This window comes from Mirounga leonina, unplaced genomic scaffold (genome assembly GCF_011800145.1).
Source record: "Mirounga leonina isolate KUSES-001 unplaced genomic scaffold, KU_Mleo_1.0 Mir_153, whole genome shotgun sequence".
Classification (NCBI taxonomy): domain Eukaryota; kingdom Metazoa; phylum Chordata; class Mammalia; order Carnivora; family Phocidae; genus Mirounga; species Mirounga leonina.
Genome location: NW_023270387.1, coordinates 3,586,159 through 3,605,669, shown reverse-complemented (window position 1 = coordinate 3,605,669; position 19,511 = coordinate 3,586,159). Strand labels below are relative to the sequence as shown.

The 19,511-nt window shown below is 38.5% G+C and overlaps 1 protein-coding gene across 2 annotated transcripts in view; it reads right to left on the bottom strand.

Annotated features, from left to right (window-relative positions):
* Window positions 1–19,511, bottom strand: part of GRIA4 (glutamate ionotropic receptor AMPA type subunit 4) — a 366,314-nt gene that overhangs the window by 72,147 nt on the left and 274,656 nt on the right. For both annotated transcript variants that reach the window (XM_035008823.1, XM_035008822.1), the window contains exons 5-6: window positions 16,978–17,031; window positions 1,339–1,497 (exon numbers count right to left, since the gene is read on the bottom strand). In XM_035008823.1, coding sequence (XP_034864714.1) covers window positions 1,339–1,497; window positions 16,978–17,031 — 213 coding nt within the window. The remainder of the gene's footprint in view (window positions 1–1,338; window positions 1,498–16,977; window positions 17,032–19,511) is intronic.

Sequence of the window (19,511 nt, the reverse complement as noted above, 5' to 3'; positions counted from 1 at the left end):
TATCATACAGAGGGGGGCAGATATCAAACAGAGGGAGGCAGATATCATACAGAGGGAGGCAGAACAGAGCAGATAGCCAGCTAGAGCAGCAAAGACCTTTGAGAGGTCATAGAGCTGAGACATGGAAAGAGGCAGAAGTTTAAATAGGTTTTACCTTTTCAAGGGATTTAATTCCCTCCCACATGTCTTACTGTGTTAAAGTCCAAGAAATCATATTTATGGGCGCATACTTCTAGATGGCATCTAGAAAATTCTTATTGAATAAATACTTCATTTTAGGGCAGGGTAAAACTAAGGTCTTGGCCGAGAGTTATTTCCTGCTTTAATTAGTGATTGCAATGGAGAAGTGAGCTCTGTTTACTAAGGTTTGCAGATAACAAGACAGAGTTTGGCAGAATCATAGCTCAACGCCAGGAGTCTGGGCTTTGAGAAGAAAGAACTCCATGAATTCTAACTCTGCTACTCATAGCTTTACGGGAATGTGTGCATTTTTCAGCTATGGAACACAAAACAGAGCAAAACCAAACCGAACAAGATAACAGTGACTATCTCTTGTGGTGGTTGGAAGAATGAAATAACATATGGTATCTGTGAGCTCTTTGAAAAAGGTGCGGGACACTGGCTGGGAATTGCAAGGACAAGAAGGATGGGTCCCAGATCGTTACTGCTCCATAGGAGTTTAGAGAAGGGAAACAAGAAGTACATAAAAAATTATGGTAAGTCCTTGGTGAGAATAACACAGTCAAATATTATGGAGGTCACACAGCCGGAAAGGCTCATATTTTCTGGAAAACTAAGGAAAGGCTTCATAGAGAAAGCAGCATTTGAGATAAACGCTCAGTAGGTGGTTGGATTTGACAGATGGAAATGAAGTGGAGAGCAGTGGAGGTCCAGGCAAGAGCAGAGGGACTGGGTAGGAGGGGAAAATGTAGGGCAGTTCAATTTGGCTGGCCAGACAGGAAGCAAAAGCACATCTGACTGGAAAGACTTGCTAGGCCTATCTTGTGGAACATCTTTATTCCAGAAGATTTCTTTTGCATTAGGGCAGGGAGTCACAAGATCAGAAATCATGTTTTACATCTTTGATGAGACACCAAAAAAATCAAGTACAATTCAAGGGAGTGCATTTGATCCTCCTCATTCATGGATCCTGTATTTGTAAATTTGCCTACTTGCTAAAATTTGGTTGTGACCCCCAAATCAATCCTTGTGGGCAGTCATTTGCAGATGTGGGTAGAGTGGTGAAAAATTTGAGTCATGCAACACACACACCCAGCCACAGTCAAGCAAGATAGCACTCTGCCTTCTTGTTTTGGCTCTCGTACTGTAAACACATACCTTTGGAGGAGTCTCAGATCCTGGATACTCTCTCTGGTCTAGTTTCTTCCAACGATCCATTAGTTTGGTCACCATAGGTGTGTTAAAATCGACCAGCTGGAATCCTGTAACATTGGCTCCACCATGTACAAATCTCTCAAGAGAAATATCCTTGAATCCCTATGGAAATCAGTATGGCAGTTTGCTAAGTTTAGTTCATTAGACATTTCAGCTCTTCAATAGTAACATAAGTTAATAACAAACATGGATATCTATCTAGATTTCTGATAAAGCAATGGCTGGAAACAGTGGAGGGTTCAATTATGCCTAATTTAGCTGTTAAATTCTGTCATCCCAAATCTAATACATGAGAAAAGGATAAAAATATTTTCAGTCCAGCTCAATTTAACAAGTATTTCTTGAATGCCTCTGAATGCCTTTTATGAAGCATGGATCTCACACAGATATGTAGAAATGTGTCTTATGTGAAGGGAATATCAAGGTATTATGACACATTGAGTCTGTGATGGGTAGCACCTGTTTAGGGGGGTTCAGTTTAATTACAAAGTGGTCTGAAAGCAGACGGAGCCAATAATTTGAGCCAGAGAGGGTAAAAGCTTTGATTCTATGAGTCACTACAATCCTCAAAGTCCTGGGACATGGTAACGGAAGAGAAGAGAGCAAGACAGGACATTTATGGACTTCTGTGTGCTGGGAAACAAGATGGTGCTCACCAGGTGGGCTGAGGGAAGAGTGTTCTCGCTCCGTCCACAGGTGAATTGCAAAAATTTTGTAAAGTTGTTTACTTTCCTCTTCCTATCTATCAATTTTTTTATACCTGGTCTTCTTTTTTCCTGCTAAGTATTTAAGGTGCTTTACAAAAACAAACACTCAATACAAGTGTAAAACAAATGGGCAATTAGAAGAAGGGGAAAAAACCTATTAGGTAAGTGAATTAATAAAACCAAAGGTATCAGCTCAGAGAAAAGTAACTGCCCCAACATAAACACATGTGCACACCTGAGTTTCTAGCATCTGTTTTTTTTTTTTTTTGGTTTTCTCTTAGTATTTAGTGAAGTGTTTTTTTAAAAATTTTAAATATATATATTTTTATCTATTTTAAAGATTTTATTTATTTATTTGAGAGACAGAGAACAAGCAGGGTAGGGGCAGACTCCCGTAGAGCAAGGAGCCCAATGACAAGGGGCTCGATCCCAGGACCCCAGAATCATGACTGAGCCGAAGGCAGACGCTTCACCAACTGAGCCACCCAGGCGACCCAAGTTTTTTGTTTTGTTTTGTTTTGTTTTTGTTTTGATGTGAATTTGATTCAGTTGTGTGAGTGAACTAAGGGAAAGTGTTTTTTCTATTTTTTGGCAAAAATAAACTCCGCAGCACTGACCCCGCAGTTAGCACGGGAATCGGCGCAACAATCAGGGAGAAGACCAGGGCCTGGGGTTGCCTCTGCCGTAATGTGTCTCAGCCTCGGTTTCGGAAACTTCTGTTTTTCGTTATAACAAAGCAGGCTATATATGCACACTGCTGTTTGGCTATCTAAGAAGAAACAGACCAGTCTACTGACAACGAAGCGAGGTTGCTCTGGATAGCCCCAGGAGTGTGTATTTATAGCTAATACTGATGGTGGGCTTCTTCTGTGCTGGGCACTGTGCTGAGCACTTGACACAGATGATCTAGTTTGGTTCTCCTAACAAGATGAGATACATCCTATTATTAGACTTATTTTACAAATAAGGAAACCAAGGCTCAGTAGATTAAAGAAAAACCACTGAAGATCATATAGCAAATACACAGGAGAACCAAGATGATTCTTGCACTGGCCTTTTCCGCCCTAGGCTCCCGTGGATTCTTACCCAAGGTAAGAGGAGAGAGGGGTATACTGTCGAAAACTGTCCACGTCCTGAATCCACCTCTGTAACTTACTGGCCGTGGGTTTCCCATGTGCAAAGTGAGAATAACAATGCTAAAGTCACTAGCACATCTGGTTTGAATTCAGTAAATGATAGCTGTTATTAATTAATTCCCTCAACAAATATTTATCCCCTGCCTATTATGTGCCAGCTAATTTGACAGCTCATCAGTAACACTCTCGTTTCACTGGGAGAGAAACTAGACACCAGAAAGCAAATCCATGTTTTTGAAATGGGAAAAGCACTGTCCATCAATCTCTAGCTAGTAAAATGTCAGCCGACATTTGTTTGCTTCGAAGAGAAGAGAGGGCGGACCCACGGGCAGGCAAAAAAAATTCATTTTCTAAAAGCCACAGTGATTCAACTATTGCATTAGTTGCTAACTGATGACATTATTAGTTCTTTCAGCACGGCTGAAACAGAAGACCGGCCACGCTTCCTTGCACAGCCTCTCCCACAGCTGCCAGACACACAGGCAAAGCTGCAGCCTTCGGAAGAACCCTCGGATGTCAAATCTCACTGATAAATAACAGTACACATTTCTCTGATTCCATCCGGATATGCTGAAGGAGAAGGAAAAAATACCACACCGGATTTTAAAGTTCTTTCAGTTCTGACCTGAATGAGTGGTGGGTGGCTCCGTTAATTTTAGCTATGTCTGTCTGAGTACAGGCAATATTTTTCCTTTCATACACTTTAAAATAGTTTTATATAGAAAAGTGATAGGATCTAGGCTATGAAGTCGTTTTCTTGGAAACAGTTACCTTGGTGCCTATTGAGACTTCAGTTTTTACCCAGAGAGTATTGTGGAAGGAAGGTTCTAGGAGACACTGTTGTAAAATTGTAACTCTACAGTGTGTGTGTGTGTGTGTGTGTGTGTGTGAAATCAGTGGTTAGTAACTAAGTAAACAGTATATATAGTCTCTCCATATAATCTACTGACATCCTGAGGAAAGATTAACTTTCAACTTGGTTTTCCTTTTAATTTCCACTGACAGTTCATACATCCTCTGGGGGTAAAGAAGCAAAAGGATAATAATAAATGGCAGGACTTTGGATATCCCGCTGACTATTGATGTAAATCTGTAAATCCATCACATCACAGGTGCTTAATAAATGCTCATCCTTTAGGGTGTGACCAATTCTGATTATATTTCTGCTGCTTTGCATTTCAGGCTCAAAGGACAATGAAATCATATTGAGACAGCTCTTGTATGGTTAACAGAAGCGCTGCCAAGTAGAATGGGAGAGGTTTCCTTTTAACATCTTTTAAAAACCAGGTTGTTAAGAAATTGACTTAAAGTATGCATTTTTGGTAACCAAGTATGTAGATGGTGGAATCAGACGTGCTCAATGCAGAAAAGTTAAAAATACAGTAAGCACAAAGAAAAAGGTAAAAAAAAAGTCTTCACGTTCATGGAATCTTGAGTGGGGTCACTGCCTGTGAGTAAAAACGTGCTAGTCTGCAAATATGGGGAACTGAGTTCTAAGGCCCCATTCTGACATCAACCAGATGCCTACATGTGGACAAATCACTTTACTTTCTGTATCTTAACTTCCTTACCTTCCAAACGAGACATGGATGGTGTGTGCATGTCTGTGTGTTTGTGTGTGGTGAGGTCAGGGACAGGTAAGCAAGAGCTGTGGTTAATCTTTAATGATATACCCTGATCATGCCGTAATTTTATACTACTTCAAGAAAGAGCCAGGTGTTTTCCTAAATGTAAATGGAATATATTTTAAAAAATTAGACATCTAAATGAGACCAAGATTTTAAGAATTTGCCTTGCAGGTGCAACAATGTCAACAGCTTCTTGTTGCTCCTGGTGGCCGTATTTAACTACTCTGACTGCTGGAGCAGGGCAGAAGGAAGCTGTGAATACAAATACAGAGATTGTCTGTAAGGCCAGATCCCCCTCAGGGGTGGTATAAGTAATATCTAAATGAATGCTCACTTTGTGGCTACATCAGGTATTTACTAATTTTATTTATTTTATTTATTTATTCTTTGCAATCAGACAGGACAGAGTTTCAATCTTGCTTTTGAGACTCAGGATCTGTGTGATCTTGGGCGAATTACACTAAACCCCCATTTTGCAGTCTATAGAATAGGCATCTATGTTGAGGGTTAATTAGAACAATTATAGCAACAAACTAAACACAATGACAGAAGCTGGATGCTGGAGGATAGGCAGCCCTTTAACAAAGAGGGAGGGTAAGGGTACTTTTTAGAAGGTCAAATAAGACATTGTTTCTTCCTCTGATGAGCTTGCAGTGTGCTTGAAGTATCTTATTTGCAGCTGGGTGACAGGATGGTGGACAATACTTGGTACAGAGGAGGGGTAAAATAATGAGTTCATGGATGAAAAAAAATAATTGCATTCTATATTATTGGTACCTGGGGTGACTTGTGAGCCCTGAAGAGGCACTATCAGATTCAGTACATAAGGACAGCTTTCGGGAAGAAGTGACTGTTTATCAAGATTGGGTGGACTCAGGATTGCCTCCCAGGGAGACAAAGCTAAAGCTGTGAAGATAAAAGAGGTATCAGGTGTCTGGGAACTAGTCTGGTTTTGGGAAGGGGCACATGTAGGGTGGAGTGGGAGAGAGGATCTGGGGTTAGGAGGGATAAAACTGGAAGGATTTTGTGCCTTAGGAACAAGAGTGTCAATGCTCCACCCTTAAGGATGTGGGCAGCATGGTGCCTAGGTTTGGTAGGACGTGGTAACAAATGGGCTGTGTGTCCTTTTGAGAACTGCAGGAAGTTTTATGGAGAGGTGAGATGACAGGCATTAGCGGGGAGGGCTGGAGAGATCTCAGGGTCTTTCCCTTTCACAAAGCCCCTGAATCCTTTTACTGCATTTGCAGCCTAGAGCCAAAGAAATACTTTAAGCTGGGAAATGATATGATCATACTTGTCTTAAACAACAACAGCAACAACAAAAAATCCGGGAGCAAAGTAAACAAAGAACTGGAAATGAGAAAGTCGATGGGCAAAGTAGGGAAGCATTTTTCTTACTTAAATCTCTGAAAAACAGACTATAGTGAATCAACAGATAAAGTTTTCCTGCTTCTAAGTATCTTGGAAATTTCTAGAACAGAGTTTAATCTAATGAGATACAATTAGACGACAGGTATGTCTAAGTAAAACATTCCCACATACAAACCAAAAACAGGACAGAAGAAAGAAAGATTTTAGCAATCTTTCCTTTCTTACAAATTTTACTCATCCTTAATGTGCCGAATGACAGCGGCAGTGATATCAGAAAAATTTCAAGAACCCGGGAGGGGCACATCCCTGCACTTACGTATCAGGCAAAGCTCATGCTATTCGGATGGCATCAACTCTTGTGGGTCTTCCTGGACGCTTAGCAGGCTAAAGTTTGAGTCACAAAGGAAAGGGATCCTCGTTTCTTTCGGCCCTTGGCTGGGGAGGTGAGGTCCCAGCCCACTGCACGGGCAGCAAAGCGAACCAGTGGGACATGGAGAACATCAGTCTATTCCCGTTTCATCAAGACAGAAGGATGCATGATATTGAATCATAGTTAATTGAAGATGATAAATTTAACTTATGGATAATGAAAAGACAGTTTTGAGTAGTGCTGATGAGCTTTCACAACCCATCTGCATCCTTACTCATAATGAAATGGAATGTTATTTTATTTAAATATGTGAAATCTGCCTTTGATATTCCAGGTAAAGGATTTAATGGCCATTAAGAAGCCAATATTTCTGGGACATTACTTGTTTTCTTTCTTGGTTTAGAGGATTATCATTTGAAAAGAATAAAAAAAAAATCCATAATGAAATTCGGCTTCTCTGTGGAGATAACCCTGCTTAATTATAAGGGAGTTTCTTAACTTTTACTTTAAAAATGTGTGCTTGTAAATTCATGATCTATTTTAGGCAGCACATACGGATTTCTGATGTCTGTCTTGCTTCACTCTTCTCTTTTTGGTAAACATGAGTTGGCCTTCATACCTTCTGCTTTCTTTTTCAATGTTATGACTACAGAATATTTTAGAGCGTCTGGACTACTTGTAGCCACCAGTAACCAGTAAGAATTATTATTTTAGAAATCAGTTCTTGCTACTACTGTTAAATCAGTCTTTTCTTCAGCTTTATTGAGGTATAACTGACAAGTACACTTGTAATATGCCTAAAGTGTACAACATGATGATTTGACGTACGTATACCTCGTGAAAGTGTTCCCACCATCGAGTTAATTAACACATCCATCACCTCACATGTTTACCTTCATTTTTGTCTCTTTTGGTGAGAACCCTTCAGTTCTACTCTCTTGGCAAATTTCATTTACATAATACAGTATTACAAGCTACAGCTACCATGTTACATATTAGATTCCGAGACCATATTCATCTCATAACTGAAAGTTTGTAGCCTTCTACTAACTTCTTCCTATGTTCTCCACCCTCCAGCTCCTGGCTAGCAACACTGTTCTCTAGGAGTTAATCTATGAGTTAGATTTCTTTAAAAAATTCCCAATATAGGTGATACCATGCAGTGTTTGTCTTACTGTCTTCTTTCATTTAGCATTATGCCATCCTGGTTCATCCATGGTGTCAGAAATGGTGGAGTTTCCTTCTCTTTTATGGCTGATGTACATATATATTTTATCCATTCATCTGTTGATGGACACTTAGGCTGTTTCTATACTTTGGCTACTGTGAATAATGCTACAATGAACATAGGGGTATAGATATCTTTTAGATATTATTCTTTTCCTTTGGATATATAACCTATAAGTTGGATTGTTATTTTTAATTTTCTGAAGAATCTCCATATTGTTTTCCGTAGGGGCTGCATCAGTTCCCATTTCCACCAACAGTGCACAGGGATTCCCATTTTTCTACACCCTTACCAGCATTTGGTTCTCTCTTTCAGATAATAGCTGTGCTAACAGGTGTGAGCTAATATCTCATTGTGGCTTTGATTAGCATTTCCCTCATGATTAGTGATGCTGAGCACTTTTTCATGTACTATTGGCCATCTGTGTGTCTTTTTTGTTAAAATAGTCTTTTGCCCATTTTTATTTTTATTTTTTTTAAAAAGATTTTATTTATTTATTTGAGAGAGAGTGAGAGAGAGCGAGCACAAGCCAGAGGGAGAGGGAGAGGGAGAAGCAGACTCCCCGCTGAGCAGGGAGCCCAATGCCGGGCTTGATCCCGGGACTCCAGGATCATGACCTGAGCTGAAGGCAGACGCTTAATGACTGAGCCACCAGGTGCCCCCTCTTTAATTGAGGTATTTGTTTGTTGTTGTTGTGGGTTTTGTTTTGTTTTGTTTTTGCTATTGAGTTGTAAAAATTCCTTGTATTCTGGGTATTAATATCCCTTGTTAGATAGGTGGTTTGCAAATTTTCTCTCCCATTCCATAGGTTGCCTCTCCGCCTTGTTGAACGGCTTCCTTTGGCAGGTGGAAGCTTTTTACTTTGTCCAGGTCCCACTCGTTTGTTTTTGCTTTTTGTTGCTGTGCTTTTGGAGTCAGATCCAAAAAAAACACCGTAAGATCAACGTCAACGGGATTACTTCCCAGGCCTTCTTCTAGGAGTTTTACAGTCTCAGGTCTTACGCTGAAGAATTTAACCATGTTTGAATTAATTTTTGCATATGGTGTAAGATAAGGGCCCTGCTTAGATGTGGATATTTAGTTTCCCAACAGCACTCATTGAAGAGACTCCCCTTCCCCTACTGCACTCCTGGCTCCTTTGATGGAAGTTAATCGACTGCAGATGCCAGGTTGTACCCTGGGCTCCATAATCTGTTCCACTGCTCTGTGTCTGTTTTTATTCCAATACCACACTGTTTTGATCATTATAAGCTTGGTAATACAGCTTGAATCAGGAAGTGTGGTGCCTCCAGCTTTGCTCTTCTTTCTCAAGATTGCTTTAGCCTTTTGCGATCTTTTGTGGCTCCATACAAATTTTAGGATTGTTTTCTCTACCTCTGTGAAATATGCTATTTTAATCTTGATAGGGGTTGCATTCAATCTGTAGACTGCTTTGGGTAGTATGGAAATTTTAACAATATTAATACTTCCATTCTATGAACACACAATATTTTTCCATTTATCTGTGTCTTCTTTCATCCATGTCTTAGAGTTTTCACTGTAGAGATCTTTCACCTCCTTTGTTAATAAATACTTATTCCTAAGTATTTATATTGTTTCTGATGCTTTTGTAAACAAGACTGTTTTCTTAATTTCTCTGATAGTTTGTTGTTATTGTACAGAAACATAGCTGAGTTTTATATATTGATTTTATATTCTACATCTTTAATGAAGTCATTTATTCTAATAGATTTTTGGTGGAATCATTAAGGCTTTCTGTATATTATATTGTATCATCTACAGTTTGTCTTCCTTTCCAATTCGGATGTCTTTTATTTCTTTTCTTGCTTAATTGCTCTGGCTGGGACATCCAGTACTACACTGAAAAACAGTGGTGAGAATGGACATCCTTGTGTTGTTCCTGACCTTAGAGGAAAAGCTTTTACAGCTTTTCAACATTGATGTATGATGTTAAATGTGGGCTTGTCATACATGGCTTTTGTTATGTTATGTTCCTTCTATACCCAGTTTTTATCATGAGATAATGTTGAATTTTGTCAAATGCTTTTTATGCATCTAATGAGATGATCATGTGGTTTTTATCCTTCTGTTAATGTGGTGTATCACGGTGACTGAGTTGTGGATTTTGAGCCATCTTTACATCTCTGAGATAAATCACTCTTGATATTGGTATGATCTTGGTATGATCTTTTTAATATACTGTTGAATTTGATCTGCTAATATTTTGTTGAGGATTTCTGCATCCACATTCATCAGGAATATAAGCCTTTAATTTACTTTTTTTTTTGGTACTGTCCCTGTCTGACTTTGGTATCAATGTAACACTGGCTTTTTAAAATTATTTTGGAAGTGTTCCTTCCTCTTCTATTTGTTGGAATAATTTCAAAAGGATTGGTATTAATTCTTCTTTTAGTGTTTCGTAGAATTTGCCCATGAAACCATTTGGTTCTAGACTTTTTTGGTGGGAGTGTTTTGATTACTGATTCAAACTCTTTACTTGTTAATTGATCTTTCTTTTTCATCATAATTCATGCATAGTAGGTTGTGTACTTCTGGGAACTTACCTGGTTCTTCTAGTGTTCTTCTAATGTGTTGGTTTGTAACTGTTTATAAGCACTTTCTTACTATCCTTTGTATTTGTATCATGAGTTGTAATGTATCTTCTTACATTTCTTATTTTAAGTGTTCTTTTTTCTTAGTCTAAAGATTTGTTGATTTTGTTTATCTTTTCATAAAACCAGCTCTCAGTTTCATTGATCTATTGTCTTTTTAGTCTCTATTTCATTTATGTTCACTCTGACCTTTGTTTTTTCCTTTCTTCTACAAACTTTGAGCTTAGTTTGTTCTTCTTTTTCTAGTTCCTTTAGGTATAAAGTTAGATTGTTCATTTGATTTTTCTTTTTTCTTAATGTAGGCATTTATCACTATGAACTTCCTTCTCAGACCTGCTTTTGCTCTATTCCACATGTTCCAGTATGTTATGTTTCCCCCTTTTCACTTTCTCAAGGAACTTTTCTATTTCTCTTTTAATTTCTTATTTAAGCCATTAGTTGTTTAGGAGCATTTGTTTAATCTCCATGTATCTGCATACTTTTGAAATTTCTTCTGGTAATTGATTTCTAGCTTCATATCTATGTGGTTAGAAAGGTTGCATGATATAATTTCAGGCTTCTTAAATTGATGAAGACTTGTTTTGTGGCCTAACATATGATCTATCCTGCAGGATGTTCTGTATGTGCTTGAAAAGAATGTATATTCTGCTGCTCTTAAATGGAATATTCTGTCGCTGTCTGTTAGGCCTGTGTGGTCCAACAGGCAGTTTAAATCCATGTCTCCTTGTTGAATATTCTGTGTCAAGGATCTAGCCATTATTGAAAATGGGGTATTGAAACAAAAATACAGTCAAGAAATGGGCAGAAGACATAAACAGACATTTCTCTAAAGAAGACATACAAATGGCCAGCAGACACATAAAAAGGTGGTCAACATCACTAGGCATCAGGGAAATACAAATCAAAACCACAATGAGATACCATCTCACACCAGTCAGAATGGCTAAAATTAACAACTCGGGAAGCAACAGATGTTGGAGAGGATGCAGAGAAAGGGGAACCCTCCTACACTGTTGGGAATGCAAGCTGGTGCAGCCACTCTGGAAAACAGTATGGAGGTTCCTCAAAAAGTTGAAAATAGAGCTACCCTTCGACCCAGCAATTGCACTACTAGGAATTTATCCAAAGGATACAAAAATCCTTTGGATAAATTGGATTCAGAGGAGCATATGCACCCCAATGTTTACAGCAGCAATATCCACAATAGCCAAACTATGGAAAGAGGCCAGATGTCCACTGACAGATGAATTAATAAATAAGATGTGGTGTGTGTATGTGCATGCACGCACATGTTTATATATAATGGAATATTACTCAGCCATCAAAAAGAATGAAATCTTGCCATTTGTAAGGACATGGATGGAACTAGAGTATATTATGCTAAGTGAAATAAGGCAGTCAGAGAAAGACAAATACTGTATGATTTCACTCATGTGGAATTTAAGAAATAAAAGATGATCATAGGGGAAGGGAAGGAAAAATAACATAAGATACAAACAGAGAGAGAGGCAAACCATAAGAAACTCTTAACTATAGGGAATAAGCTGAGGGTTGTTGGAAGGGAAGTGGGTGGGGGGATGGAGTAACTGGGTGAAGGGCGTTAAGGAGGGCACTTGATATAATGAGCACTGGGTGTTATATGCAAATGATAAATCACTAATCTCTACCCTGAAACTAATAATACACTATATGTTAACTAACTTGAATTTAATTAAAAAAAAAAAAAAGAGGAAAATGGGGTATTTAAATTCCCTACTACTTCTGGGTTGCTATATTTCTTTTCAGATCTGTTAATATTTGCTTTATTATATATTTAGATGTCCTGCTGTTGGGTGCAAAAGTATTTATAAATGTTGTATTTTATTGATGAATTAACTCTTTTGTCATTAAAAATGATATTCTTTGTCTTTTGTGATAGTTTCTGGCTTCAAGTCAATTTGTCTGATACAACTATAGCTACTCCTTTCCTCAGTTTCCATTTGCCTGGTGTTTTTTCCCTTCTTTCACGTTCAGTTTGTTTGTATCCTTAAAACTGAAATGAGTCTCCGTAGGCAGCACAAAGTTAGGTCTTTTCTTTTTTTTCTTTCTTTCCTTCTTTTTTAAATTCATTCAGCCACTCTATGTCTTTTGATTGGAGAATATAGTTCATTCACATTTAAATAGATGTCAGTAGGAATAGATTTAGTATTGACATTTTGTGAATTGTTTTCTAGTTGATTTGTAGTTCCTTTGTTCCTTTCTCTCTTGTTCTCTTCTTTTGTGATTTGATGATTTTCTGAGGTGGTATGTTTTGATTCCCTTCTCTTCATGTTTTGTGTTTCTTCTATGATAAGTTTTAGCTTTGTGGTTACCATGAGGCTTTAATAAAGCATCTTATAGCTATAATAGTCTATTTTAAGCTGTTAACAACTAACCTGAATGCATACAAAAGCTCTACAATTCTACACATTTCTTCCCACATTTTGTTTTTGATGTCACAATTTACATCTTTATATATTGTGTATATATTAAGAAATTATTGTAGTTATAATTACTTCTAATATTTTAGTTTTTTAACCATTATGTTAGAGTTAGAAGTGATCTACCCACCACTATGACGATATTGGAGTATTCTGAATTTTTCTGTATACTTACCATTAGCAGTGCGTTTTATACTTTCATATATTTTTTTAAGATTTTATTTATCTGATATATATATATATATATATATATAGAGAGAGAGAGAGAGAGAGAGAGAGAGAGCGCACAAGCAGGGGGTAGTGGCAGGCAGAGGGAGAAGTAGGTTCCCCAAAGAGCAGAGGGAGCCCAATGAGGGACTCAATCCCAGGACCCTGGGATCATGACCTGAGCCAAAGACAGTTGCTTAACTGCCTGAGCCACCTAGGCGCCCTACTTTCATATGTTTTTATGTTACTAACTTATGTCCTTTTATTTCAGCTTGAAACATTAACATTTCTTGTAAAACCATTCATGATCAACTCTTTTAGTCTCTGCTTGTCTGGAAAATTCTTTATCTCTCCTTCAGTTCTCAAGGACAACTTTGCCAGGTAGAGTATTCTTGGTTAGCAGTTTTTTTCCTATCAGCACTTTGAATATATACATCATCCCATTCGCTTCTTATAAAGCTTCTGCTGATAGTCTTGTTGTACTTCCCTTGTACGTAACAAGTTATTTTCCTCTTGCTGCTTTTAAGATGCTCTCTTTGTCTTCAATTTGTGAATAACTTAACTGTAACGTGTCTTGGTGTGTATCTCTTAAGATGCAGCTTATTTGGTATTTTTTGGTCTTCCTGGAATTGGATTTATATGACTTTCCCCAGGTTAGGGAAGTTTTCAGCCATTATTTCTTTGAAGAAGCTTTCTGCTCCTTTGTCTCTCTCTTCTCCTTCTGGAAGCCCTATAATATATCTGTTGGGCCATGATGGTATATCCTAAGTCCCTTAAGCTATCTTCAGTCCTTTCATTCCTTTTTTTTTTTTTTTCTTTTTGCTTCTCTGATTGGGTAGATTCCACTGCCTTGTCTTCAAGTTGGCTGATCTTTCTTTCCACTTATTCTAGTCTAGTTGAACACCTCTACTGAATTTTGTAGTTAGTTATTGTATTCTTCAGCTCTGTGATTTGTTTGGTATTTTTAAAAAATATTTTCTAACTCTTTGTTGAAATGCTTACTTTGTTAATGCCTTGCTCTCCTGACCTCAACAAACAACTGTATGACTGTTATTTTGAACTCTATTGTGTAAATCACTTATTTCTATTTCATTAAGATTTGTTTCTGGAGATTTATTTTGTTCTTTTGTTTGGAATGTATTTCCTCGTTTCTTCATTTTTCTTGATTTCCTGTGTGGGTTGGTTTCTGCACATTAGGTAAAACAGACAGCGCCACCAGTCTTGACACACTGGAGAAGTATAGAGATGAGCCTCATCAAATCAGCATGGGCTAAACTGTTAGTTGTCTTTTAAATCTATGTGATTACTCAAACAGCCTTCTTTTTTTTTAGTGGCTCCTAGTAGTTGAGGGACCTGACAGTGTTCCAAAGGAAAGGATCACAGTCAGCACCTAGATGCAGGCTGATTTTAAGACCGACTCTCAAGAAACAGCTTGTGAAATATATAGTCAAACCCATTTCAGGGAAAGACTTGCCAGTTCCCTCTCCATTGAGCCCTGGGGGGATACCTGGGTGAGCACTCTTGCATACCTGTTAAGAACTGCCTCATTGTTCACTACAGTCCTGTGGGATTTGTGAATGCAAGCTCCATTGGTTATCAGATCCAGTCATCCCTTGAGTGGCAACAGTCAAACGCAGGGCACCAGGCATGTGTACAATCTTCTTCTAGAGATAGGATGATAACCTGGTTTTATAGTGGGAGTGAGCCAGAGGGAGAAGGTGACAGAAATGCCCATCAGCTCCCCTGGGCTCCATGGGGGATCACAGCCAGTTCCTTAATGCACGCAGCCAGACTCTTGCATATGGACTCTCAGCAGCAGATTGTAAAGTAGGTAGTCAACTTCTTTTCAGGGACAGACTAGAGATGGGCATTTTTGCCTGCTCCCTCTGTGCTAATAAGGCCTGTGAGGATAGTTAACAGTGAATGCTCATGAGGCCATTAAGAATGGTTTCTGTAGTCCTGTGGGTCTTGTGGATGTATAACCAACTGGCTTTCAGAGGTAGGTGTTTTGGGGGCCTGTCTCTTGAGTGACAGCCTTAAAAGCTGGGGTGCTAAATGTATGGTCCAAATCCTCTGCTGCTCATGGAGAAGCTGGGAGTTGGGGATGCCCTCTTGATTGGTACTGTGCTGGGTATAGTTTTTATGGAAAGAGTGTGTCTCAGCCTTTCCTACTCATTTCAGTGTGGGTTATTTTCTTAGTTGCCTGACGTGTAGGAGTCACTGAGCTAGTTTCTCGATTTCTCTCAGAGGGACTACTCTGTGTGTATCTGGGGGAGGAGGGAAGTTCGGGAGCTCCAACTAAAGAGTCCTGCTGAATTGGTGAAGTAGCAGTTTCTCATTAATTGTAAATTGTAACTGGAAGTTATAAACAGAATTATTCTCTTAACTTCATTCTCAGAATGTTAGTTGCTAGTGTACAGAAATACAGAAATTTTTTATATTGACTTTATATCCTGAAACCCTGCTGAATCTACTTATTAGTTCTCATATTAGATTTTTTTATTAGATTCCTTAGGAATCTAATTAAGATTCCTTATTTTTTATTAGATTCCTTAGGATTTTCTATTCACAAAATCTTTTTTTTTTTTTTCCCAATCTGAATGCCTTTTATCTCTTTTTCTTGCTAAAAGCTTCAGTACAATATTCAACATAAATGATGAGGGGGCATCCTTGTCTGTCCCTGATCTTAGGAGGAAATCATTCAGTCTTTCAACATTAACTATATTAATATAATCTTTCTTTTTGATAATGGATTTACTTCCTATTTGGGAATCCTATGCAACAGTTCTCAAGAAATAGCTGTTGATTGGCCCAATGAAACAAAATTCATTCTGGTTTTGGAAATCACAGTTATTTAGAGATAAATGAGTAAGTCGAGAAAGCATAATTGATACAATATATTATAATGCAGATATGCACAAGTTACGGATGGTGACTTATGGTAATCTTTTACCATACGAATTTGACAGTCTATTGCTGAGTTTTAATATCTCAATTCCATAGTGTGATCCATCCACTAAAAATTCCTGTGTCAGAGGGTGATGGCCCACTCATGGATAAATCTGAATCTCTTTTGCAGCCTTTGGTTCTTCTCCTGTCTTAAGCAAAAGACCCTGACCAAAGAAATATGTGGTAGGAAAAGAGAAAAAGGAGAAAACATTCTTAACTTCTCTAAAATGAACCACATCTGAGATCAAGCCCTTGGGCCAGATGGTGCTCTAATGAAGGAAGGAGAATGGCACTCTGTGTAGCTTCCTTTCCCTCTACACTGCAGAGTTAACAAGAAATACTTGGTGAGCCTTGACAAGAAATCTAAAAGGACCTGCCTTAGTCCTTGCAGGATTTTATACTAGTGTATGTATCTTGTTCAATAACCATCTATATATAATATACGAAAAGATGACATAATCTAAAAAACTATGGATTACTCGCAACCAAAAGATTTCCTTATATAGCCATTCCAATCTTGCTTTTTTTAAAATCAGAGGACATGGGTCATCAGTTCGATCATCCTTGTGATATCCTAAGTATTGGCAATCTTGATCCATATAGTGGTATATTTATCATTTATACAGAGAAAAGGCCATTATTTAATTTGGCAGGTGATATCATAGTAAAGCAAACATCATAACTACTTTTAAAGTTCACTTCGGCAGATGTCAAGCTAGTCTGCATCAACATATATTAAATTGCGTGTTAGAAATATAATAACCACTGTAATAAAAAACTTATCTTAGGGGTTATAAAAAGCTTAGTAAGTAATGTAATTTATTCATTTACTGAAATGTTATTTTAAAGCACAGTTAAAATAATCTGGAACGCTTGAGTAATTCTTCTGAAAAACAGAAAATAGAGAGCTCTTACCAAGTTTGCAATGATGTAATGGTAGCCTTTTACATGCTTCCCAACGCTCACAATCTGTGAAAATAGAAGGAAACAAGAGAAAACCAATTTAACTTTACTGAAGGATATTTTTAAAAATAGAATTTTAACTATTTTAACCTAATTCCATGTGGAAACATGAGAAAATGTTATACTTTTCCTTATAACCAGAAGAAATTCCTAAGCTACCTTAAAAATTAAGTGATTAAAGTAAAAAAAAAAACCAACACGCTAATTTCGATCATGCTGTATAAATGATCTTTCATTCAGTAAACTTTGTTCAAAAAACTACTACGCTATAATTCCCTCAAAGAGAAGGAGATGGTTTTGAAACAAACTGATGGTTCATATATACATATTCATATATATATATATATATAAGAATATACACAAACATAAGAAACTAAAATTATTTTGGTCCAAAGAATATAGACATCTTTAATTTGTTGATAATTTGTAGAAATGTATGATAAGCTGTTAAGTGTCTTCCACTATTAAGAATGACTTTCTATGAGTAGACTGTATTTTTGTCCTGAGCAGCAAGCAAGGTTTTTGTAAGGCACAGTATCTGTGTTGAGATGTCTCTGATACTACAGAATACCTAGTTAATTCCCACCTGCATATGGATAGAACGGTATTTTATTATAATCAAAAGAATAAAGACAAAACAACATCAAGAGAATTTTTCTCTCTGCTAGATTCATTAGTTTTTTTCCTAAGAATGTTTTTAGGTATGTTTCAGGAATTAGCCATTCAAAAAGTTCTAACACAGAAATAAAACTCTTGTTTTCTACAAAATTGACAATTCCTTCAATGAGAGAACATCTGATGACAGATACTGATGAGCAGTTCTGTAACTTCATTGGTTCCTCAAAGGGGACAACACAATATAGGAGTTTCATGTACTTTCATCATCAAAGAAAAAATTAAATTGTTTTTAGTGTTTTAAGATCCTCTAAAAATAATTCTTTGTAAATGGGTGGCTTGTGTATAAAATAAAGGAAAACCCTTTTAAAAATCCAGTACAAACTGTGCTCAAAAACAGAGCTTGGCACACAAGGCCACTGGTGAAATGGAGTCTCTGCTCATCTCATCGTTTCTTTTTGGTCACAGCTAAGACCTCCTCTTTATCCTGATGGCTCTGCAGTTTCACTACAACGGAGTTTGGATTTTTACTTCTTAGTATTTGTTTATATTGTTCGGGATTTGTTGTGCTTCCTGAGTATGAGGATTTCCCTTCAACAATTCTGGGAAATTCTCTACCAATATCCCTGAAAACATCCCTTCGAAGACGTCTGCGTTTGCTTCCAGCAGGGACTGCAATGTTGCTATCACTGATTCCCAGCTCCCGGTGTGCGGTACAAATGTAGATTCAATTCACAACCGCCTAACGAGGGTTGTGATGACCACTTCTCACCGGGGCTGTCAGCCCCACCACACGGAGCCTGGCCCAGGCGGAAAACACTCAGGTGATCCCTTGTGCAGGTAGCAGATTGTTGTCTAGTCCTCTCTGTTACTGCCGTGTCACCCCTCAAGAGTGGGGCTTTCAGTCGGATCTGAGTGCAGACTTACTGCCTTGGCTGAGCCCAAAGCTTCTCTCCTCGGGTGAGCATCAACCCCCAAGTCAGGCTGCCCAAGCTGGCAACTTCCGTGGGCACAGCTGCCTTTCCTTCCTGGCTCCTGAAGGTTTTCTCTATTCTCCAGGAAGCTCCACTACGCATGTGCAATGTTTTACACAGCATGTCTCTCTCTTTCCTATTGCCTGATTCAGCTAGTCCACAGTTTGTCTAAAACTGAACATCCCTCGACAGTCTCACCACGAAGACGAGGACAAGCAATGTGTAAATGGGATCGTAAAGAAAGTCCTGGAAAGAAACCGTGTAATTAGTCATCATGCTGGGTAACCCAAACCCGAGTGATTTAGCCCGGGCTGAGGAGGCCGGAGCCCTCGGATTCTCTGGGAATCTCAGGTGGAGCTTGTGCAGAAGAGAACTGTCAAGGAACCCTTGATGGCTGGTGCTCAGGGTACGCTCTTGCGGAGTTGCCAGAGCTTCCGCCACTGGACCTCAGCAGGGACTGCCGCCCCAGGACAGTTCCTTACTTCTCTCTTGCGGGTTCACCGCAACCTTCGCTGGGGTGACGGGGTCGGCCTCCTGCACTCTCTGCAAGCCCTCACACTCATCCTGCCTCTTCTCTCTCAAGGCTCTCAGCCTGCGATTTCTCTGTGGCTGCAGTCCATAACCTCTCCCGCTCCTAAAGTCACTGCAAAGAGCTAACACTTGTAAATGTTAAAAAGACGGAGAACCAGTAGAAATTCTGCACTTGGTGCCTCCACAAGGAAATGACTGTCAGTTCCAGATTGCCTAGCAAAGAACTGCAATAAATTCAAGCTTATATAATATGTTTTCAAGGGACGAGGACTTATGGAAACCACAAGCAGCCAAAAGTGACAAAAATCCTGGCAGAAAAGGCCTTGCAGAGCTTGGTGTGCATCAGCATTATGGGAACTGGGGCCT